Here is a 9,313-nt window from a genome sequence, read left to right on the forward strand (position 1 = left end):
ATTTTATTTTATAAGATAAGACATTTCTTAATTAAACATGTAATTCAATCCGCATTTTATGTCGACTACTGATATATTTTTCATTAAGTGCACGATTTAATTCGTCTGATTATTTTTTTTTTTTACTATTTGCACCGGTGTTGACCCACCACAGGTGGGCCACTAATCCGGCTCGTGCGGAGAGGCATGCGCACTGGCCAAGCAAGATTGTTCCGCCTGGGAATCGAACTCGGTATTCCCCGAGTACGTACTTGGACGGGGCTCCTTGCCAATGGAGCTCAACCGCTTGGTTTAATTCGTCTGATTATGTTTACTTATAATTACAGAGTATAAAAGGTTTGAAATAAGTGTTATTAATGTAGAGTTTTTTTAAATAATAATTGGCCCAACTTCTCATCTTCTACTAACTCTTGCCTTAATTAGTGACTTTCTACTCTCTTTTGATATTTATTTTACAAATTAATTATTTTTCAATTTTTAAGCAATTTTAATGGATAGTATCTTTTTAGTTGAACTACAAATAATAATAATAATAATAATAAATTAATTGTATAATAATAATAATAATAATAATAATAATAATAATAATAATAATAATAATAATAATAATAAGAATAATAATAAGAATAATAATAATTGAACCACTTATTTCAATTAAATGAACCACTTATTTAAAATATTTGAAAAAAATAAATAAAAAACATAGAATCTAAATTTATTGAAAATAATATTTTTAATACCTATTCAAAACATATCATTATATAGAGGCATTAAATAATATTATTAGAAGAAATAATTAATCTACAATTAAGTATTAAAAATTTACAACTGTATATTTTGAATACTTGTAGACAAATTATTTCTTTTAATATTATTTAATACTTCTCTACAATAATGAAATATTCTGAATTGGTATTTAAAGAGATTAATTTATATGTATTTCCAGTATAAAAGAATTTATATCATAAATATATCACAATTATTTATAACTTATAATTGATACTTTATATATATGATTAATTAAAAAATTTATTGATTAATTAATTAATGGTGTAAAAATTATTTACACTTGCCCATACATATCAATTAAATTCTAAGAATAATAGATCATACTTGTATGTTTATAAGTGGCACCACAATTATTCATTCTTTTTTGTGAAGGTAACATAGAAAAAATCCTTAAAATATGGAGAGTAGTAAATATAAAAAATTTAGCAGACCGAAAATATACGCGCCTAAAAGAGTTACATCTTATAAGAACCTAGCACCTTCAACAATATTTATGTAAACAGCAAATTTAGGGTTTCTTGTTTTTAATATAACTGATCATAGATTTGTTATACCAATGTCGACTGGTTTTGGAGAAACAATGAGTTCCAATATCGACGCTGCTGATTTCGAATGTAACATTTGTTTCGATTTGGCTCAGGAACCAGTGGTCACACTCTGTGGCCATTTATTCTGTTGGCCGTGTCTTTACAGGTGGTTACATCATCGTTCTAATCCTCAAGGATGTCCTGTTTGCAAAACACTTGTTGAAGAACAGAAATTGGTTCCTCTTTATGGTAAAGGAAGATCTGTAACTGATTCAAGAATGGAGATTCCTCGTCGTCCTTCGGACTTTCATATATTGTTTGCGCGCTTAGAGCAATCGTTTTTGTCTCGTCAGTCTAGAGAAAAGCGTTTCAAGGAGTATATAGATAAGCGTATTATGGAGATTCATGAGGCTGAAGAGCAGCGCTTCCAGCGACTTCAGGAGGCTCAAGAGCAGCGTTCCAAGCGGCTTGAGCAGCATATTAAGGATTGTCGCGCGAATGAAGAGCAGCGTATCAAGAGGTTTCGTGCGGTTGTTGAGCAGCGTATCAAGGAGTGTCGTGCGGTGGTAGAGCAGTGTATCAAGGAGTGTCGCCCAGAGGCAGAGCGGCGTATCAAGGAGTGTCGCGCCGATGCAAAAGAGCGTATCAAGAAGTGTCAGGCAGATGCAGATCAGGGTATCAAGAGGTGTCGTGCTGAGTTTCTTGCGGAATCAGAGCAACATATCAAGAAGTATCGTGCGGAATCAGGGCAGCTTATGCTCAAGTGTCGTGCTGAGTATCGTGCGAAATCAGAGCAGCATATCAAGGAGTGTCGTGCGGAGACAACGCAGCGTATCATGGAGTATCGTGCAGAGGCAGAGCAGCGTATCAAGGAGTATCTTTCAGATGCAAAGCAGCGTATCCAGGAGAGTCGTACCAAGTTTCTTGCGGATGCAGAGCAGCGTATCAAGGAGTGTCGTGTGGAGGCAGAGCATCGTATCAAAGAGATTCGTGCGGAGGAAGAGCAGCGTATACAGGAGTGTCATGCAGAGGCAGATCAACGAATTAAGGAGTATCAGGCGGAGTATCGTGTGGAGGCAGAGCAGCGTATCAAGGAGTATCGTGCGGAGGCACAGCAGCGTATCAAGGAGCGTCGGGCGGAGTATCACGCGGAGACAGCACAGCGTCTCCGGAGTAACCACGTTTATATCTCTACTTAGATTTAAAATATGGATTAGTGTTTTGAGTGATATCATTAGTTGCATACTTAGTTTTTTATTATGAATGTATTTCTTCTATGTTGTGTTATCCTCATTGCATATTCTTGGAAAGTATGCATGAATATAAAACCTTGTTTCTCTCGATTCTTATTTGAATGAAGGTGAATTCTTATCTACCCAACTCAAAAAGTTGGGTAAAGTTATCTTCAATGTAAAATGTCTTAGAAACAATCAAAAAGTATACAAAAATGCAAGTGATTCAATTCTGGTGTCAATTCATGCAAGTGATTCAATTCTGGTGTCAATTGCATGAATTAACACCAGAATTGAATCACTTGCATTTTTGTTTCAAAAGGAAATTCTTCTTCTTACATGATTCTTACATGATTCGATTTAGACAATTTTTGAATTTTGAATTGAGTTAGACGACAATTGAATTGCACAAACATTTATATCTTGATTTAATTTTTTTATGAATCTATTCTGGTAGATCCTAGAATTCATTTAACTTAGATCCTAGAATTCATTTAATTTAGATCCTAGATGAATCTAATTTCTTTTTTAGTCTAATAGATTAATAGTTAGAATTTCACTTTTTAAAAAGGAATAAGCGAAAGGTTGCATATTGAAATTTGAGCATGCGCAAATAAATGTTCATGTAAACTATCTGTTGATGTGGATTAATGCGGCAAATCTAATTACTATATTCACTAGTGCAGGAAAGACTTTTTATATCGGGCAAAAAACACATTTTACATCGGGTCTGGGTCCGATGTAAAGTCAAGTGATGTAGTAAATCAAAGACATTTTACATTGGGCAGCAGCCCGATGTAAAAAATACGCCTACCACATCGGTTGATTGTTACGTCTGATGTGTAATAGGGGGTTAATTCTATTTTTTATAAATAATTACAGTATTTAACATCAGTTGTCTTAATAGCCCGATGTAAAATATAGGTTTTAACATCGGTTGTCTTATTGGCCCGATATAAAATATAGGTTTTTACATCGGTTACAAGGTCTTATTGGATACATTTCATGAAATTCATGACACATAAGTATCAAAAGTTTACTTTTAAACCCGAAATAATCTAAAAAAGAATCAACACCGCCTTTAAATCTCGGACATTAGCCTAACTTTTAATCCCCACCAATAACATATCATCAGTGAATTATAAATGAGAAACATTTACAACATTTTATGCTCCAACCCCATACCCTGTTGTTTACTGTGAAAATTGATAAACAACCTATAGTCTCCAACAAAATGGTTAACTTACAGGATCAACCAGTGAATCCTAGGACATGCACTATTGTTTAGATTATGTTTTCTTGAATGTTGAACACTTCAACATCATTCATAATTTAGATATTGTTTGTTTAAAAGATATAGCTTGCAGAATATAAAGGAAATGCAATAAATATTGTTTTTGTAAAAGAAATTGCAATGAAAGATAAAAGTTGGAAATGTAAACGAACTGTAAACTGAAACGAAATAATGGTGTTTTCACGCGTACATTCTCAGCAATTATTTTCTCAATTCAAAAGATACTTTGAGTATTTATGAGTGTTTGTACCACAAATGAACACCCGGAAATCCTAACACTAAGACCCCTATATATACTAAGTAGAAATAACTGCTATCAACAGTCTTTTTCCCAGAAAGTGACACGTTTCGCTCAGCATGCCTTTCATTTATCTTGAGATTACACATGTCTCTTCTTTGAAACTTGATAAGGACGAAATACAGTTATTTCTTTATTCAAATTCAAACTCCTCGTCGAATATAATTTCAGTATTTCTTTCGTCGAATCGTAACTTCAAACTTAGAAAATATTTCTAAGTCTCATCCAACGTCTTCTCCTCATGCAAGGGAGACTTTGACTAGGATTGACCAACAAACTTCTTGTTGAAACCAAAATACCATCAAAGTTGTTTCCTTTCTTACTTATCACATCAATTCAAGCTTGGCGTTGAAAACTCGAACATTAGCCCAACTTTTAATCCCCACCAATAACATATCACCCGTGGATTATAAATGAGAAACATTAACAACATTTTACTCTCTAACACCATACCCTAGATACATGCATTTTTCAGCTAAAGCATTCATCAAAATATGTAACCCATCAACCGCTATCAAAAAAAGAAAAAGGGAAAATAGATCACTTTGACGAATATCTCTTTCCAACTTAAACTCATCGGTTGGGCTTTTGTTCACAAGCACAAAAGTAGTTGTCTTAGTAACACATTCTAAGATCCATTTCTGTCACACAGTCGAAAACTTCATTTTACACATAATGTCATCCAAATACCGTCAGTCCACTGAATCACAGGTTTTTCAAAATCATCATTGAATAATAATAATAATAATAATAATAATAATAATAATAATAATAATAATAATAATTCTTTTTTCAAACTCTGCACATCATCCACCATTTCATTAGCTATAAGGATGCCGTCTAAAATCGGCCTATTTTTAACAAAAGCTTACTAAGATTCAGAAATAACACTTCCAATCACTTGTCTCAACCTATTAGCAAGAACCTTAGATAGAATTTTATACAGACATTTGACTAAAGAAATAGGTCAAAAATTCGACAACTGTTGAAGACACTACAAGAAATATGCTCCCCAGCGACGTGATTTTGTAACGTGGATACCATGTGGCAAAAAAAAGTGTTGTTGCAATGTGGAAATCACGTCACTATGTTTTTTTAATATTTAAAAATCAAAACTACGTTATCACATGGGGAGTCAGAGATTATTCTTTTAAAAAAAGGTTCTGACGTGAGTCCCACGTCACAACATCTAAAATAAAAAAAAATTCAGAAACCTGCAACGTACATATATGGTGGGAAAGTTGAAAATTTTCAAATTTCAAGTTGTGAGGTGTATATCACGTCACAACATTTTAAGAGGGAAATCACACTGAACTTGACTTGACTAGGAGCAGGTTATGGCAAGCAGCAGTCATTAATGCTAACGACCGTTTGAACTTGCGACGTGGACACCACGTGGGAACGTTGCGACGTGATTCCCACGTCGGTAGCGCATTAATATTTTTTACCGTTGAGGACATTGCGACGTGGAAAGCACGTGGAAAAGTTGTGACGTGATTCCCACGTCGCCGATTCGCTTATATAAATGTTCCTTCTTTCACAGATTCAACGTTTATAATTTTGTTTAATTAATATTTATACTGATTTAGGATTTTAATTTATGTTAATTTTTTTTCTTCTTTAAGATATTGAAGTAAAGAGGATTGAAGAATATTGAAGAGGTTTCGAAAAATATTTAACAAAAAGATTGAAGGAGATTGAAAAAGAGGTATTTTGGCAATTTTAAATTTGATATATTAATTGGATTGTTGGTTAATTTTTAAATATTCTATTTTTTAAAAATTTGTGATTAGTTTAATATTGTAATGTTTGCAAAACAAAAATTAATTTAAAACATATACATATATATATATATATATATATATATATATATATATATATATATATATATATATATATATATATATATGAGAATGTGAGAATGAATCTAAATCGTTAGATTTTAAAATAAATGGTGGAGATTATGTGTGAATCTTTTTTTCTCTCTCCTACATCATTTATTTTAATATCGGATGAGAGAGAGAAAAATATTCACACATAATCTCAACCATTTATTTTAAAATCTGCGCTTCAAATTCATTTTCACATTCTCATACAAAGAAGACATTCTCATATGATATGGCCCCATATATATATAGGGACCGTATCTGGTGAGAACTGATATCTTTTGTGAGAAACGAGAACTATCGATATCAACCATCAGATTTAATTAACGTTTATGATTTAATAATTCCATATAAAGAGAATTCTATAGAATCTTTTCTATTATTCTTAATATTTAAAGTTTTCATAAAAATATAATCTTACCAAAAATATTATTATATATGCTATTTAATTAATTTTAATTTTTTTCATGTTTCCTCCTCGTACATTATTTTTCAAATTACATTTATTGAAAAAAGAAATCATATTCTATATTTTTTTTTGTTGGGGAGTTTTGATATTATTTATTTTACTAAAATAGACATCTATATGGTGTAGAGCTTTATTTATTTATCACCTATTTATTCATTTATAAAAAATATTGAAGAATTTGAAATTATAACATATATTTTAATTTGGCTTGTTTGTTTATTTACAAGTTAGGAAATTATTATTGTAGCAAGTTCTACTAAATAAAATTACACTATTAATTTATCATCTATATTTTTATTTGATTAAAAATATTTCTATTATAAAAAAAATATTTTCAATTAATTTATCACTTATATTTGATTAAAAATATTTAAAAAATGTGAAAGTATAACCAATATTTTAATTTGGTTACTTTATGTATTTGCAAGTTTGAATTTTTGTTCTTGTTACAATTTTTTACCATTGTGACTATTTTACATAAATATTGTTATAATATTTTCCACTCTACAAACTCATATTCAAAAAATTTTAAATATGTCAAATATTCTTATTTTATCGTATTGTTAAAATATAAGTAATACTTGCACCTTTTTTTCAATATTTTAAATCAAATATAGGTGATAAATCAAATGAAAATATTTTTTTCTCTTAAAAAATATTTTTAATTAAATGAAAATTTAGATGATAAATCAATAAGGTGTTTTCACTTAAACTGGTCATAGTAGTAAACCATGCAAAAATAAAAAATTTCTAACTTGCAAATAAATAAATAACCAAAATAAAATATAAATAATAATTTCACAATCTTCAATATTTTTAATCAATTGAAAATATAGACGATAAATCAATAATGATTTTTTTAAAAGATCACAATAGTAGAACATGAAAAATTAAAAAAGTTTAAACAATAAATAATAATATCAAAAAAATCCTTAACAATACAAAAAATATAGAATATGATTTTTTTTCAATAAATGTTACAAATCAAGATAGTTTGAAAAATAATGCACGAGGAAACATGAAAAAAATTAAAATTAATTAAATAGTTTATAGAATAACACTTTTGGTAAGATTATATTTTTATGAAAATTTTAAATATTTAAAATAATAGAAAAGATTCTATAGAACGATCCTTATATGAAATTATTAAATCATAAGCGTTAATTAAATTTGATGGTTGATATCGATAGTTCTTGTTTCTCACAAAAGATATCAGTTATCACCGGATACGCTCCCTATATATATATATATATATATATATATATATATATATATATATATATATATATATATATATATATATATATATATATATATATATATATATATATATATATATATATATATATATATATATATATATATAGAGGAGGGATCAAATTACACCCGAAGAGTTACACCACGAGTTACACTCGTTCAAAAACTACATCTCGAATTAATATTTTTTAAATTCAACCGTTGGATTGAAACATAATATCATATAGATCATACCTATAAAGTTTGAGCTTAATCTATAATGATTTACTATATCATCAAAATATCCAAAGATTAACGTTAAAATGAGCTTTCATATAACGTTAATTTTGATGTGATTCAATGACATAGTAAATCATTATAGATTAAGCTCAAACTTTATAGGTATGATCTATATGATATTATGTTTCAATCCAACGGTTGAATTTAAAAAATATTAATTCGAGATGTAGTTTTTGAACGAGTGTAACTCGTGGTGTAACTCTTCGGGTGTAATTTGATCCCTCCTCATATATATATATATATATATATATATATATATATATATATATATATATATATATATATATATATATATATATATATATATATATATATATATATATATATATATATATATAGAGAGAGAGAGAGAGAGGAGGGATCAAATTACACCCTTAAGTTACACTAATAGTTACACTCCTTTATGACCTTTGATTTTATTTTAATCTAACGGTTATTAAATGACTTTTGACCTCACATGATTATTACTAAAAATAGATTCCTCTACTTTTGGTAATAAATAAACACATGATTCTTTTTAATATTTCTTAAAAAAAAATCAGAATTCTCAAATATTTTTCATGATTCTTAATAAAAAATAGTTTCTTATTATTTTCAATATAATATATTTAATATTTGATTTTAATTTAAAACGAATTTTCATAAAATGGTCACTTTATGTATTTATTTTTGAATTTACAACATAATTATTATGCACATTACTCGTTAATTTTATTTTTTCTTTAATATTTTTAATACAATTTTCTAATATATGTAAAAACTTATAAATTTTATGGTGTAGTTTAATTGAATTAAATATTATTTTATCTGAGGAAAAAAATCAAAATATTTGTTTAAAATTGAGAGAAAAGAATGAGGAGGGATCAAATTACACCCTTAAGTTACACTAATAGTTACACTCCTTTATGACCTTTGATTTTATTTTAATCTAACGGTTATTAAATGACTTTTGAACTCACATGATTATTACTAAAAATATATTCCTCTACTTTTGGTAATAAATAAACACATGATTCTTTTTAATATTTTTTAAAAAAAAATCAGAATTCTCAAATATTTTTCATGATTCTTAATAAAAAATAGTTTCTTATTATTTTCAAAATAATATATTTAATATTTGATTTTAATTTAAAACGAATTTTCATAAAATGATCACTTTATGTATATATTTTTGGATTTACAACATAATTATTATGCACATTACTCGTTAATTTTATTTTTTTCTTTAATATTTTTAATACAATTTTCTAATATATGTAAAAACTTATAAATTTTATGGTGT

At 28.3% G+C, this 9,313-nt stretch overlaps 1 protein-coding gene across 1 annotated transcript; it reads left to right on the forward strand.

Annotated features, from left to right (window-relative positions):
* The first annotated feature begins 1,345 nt into the window (after positions 1-1,345).
* On the forward strand, positions 1,346-2,515 carry LOC131650027 (uncharacterized). Its single transcript, XM_058919770.1, has one exon. The coding sequence runs from the start codon at positions 1,346-1,348 to the stop codon at positions 2,513-2,515; it is 1,170 nt and encodes a 389-aa protein (XP_058775753.1).
* Positions 2,516-9,313: the final 6,798 nt, after the last annotated feature.

This window comes from Vicia villosa, linkage group LG2 (genome assembly GCF_029867415.1).
Source record: "Vicia villosa cultivar HV-30 ecotype Madison, WI linkage group LG2, Vvil1.0, whole genome shotgun sequence".
Lineage (NCBI taxonomy): Eukaryota > Viridiplantae > Streptophyta > Magnoliopsida > Fabales > Fabaceae > Vicia > Vicia villosa.

Excerpts from the sequence above, each read along its gene's own strand:
- LOC131650027 (XM_058919770.1), top strand. The coding sequence starts at position 1,346 with ATGTCGACTGGTTTTGGAGAAACAATGAGTTCCAATATCGACGCTGCT.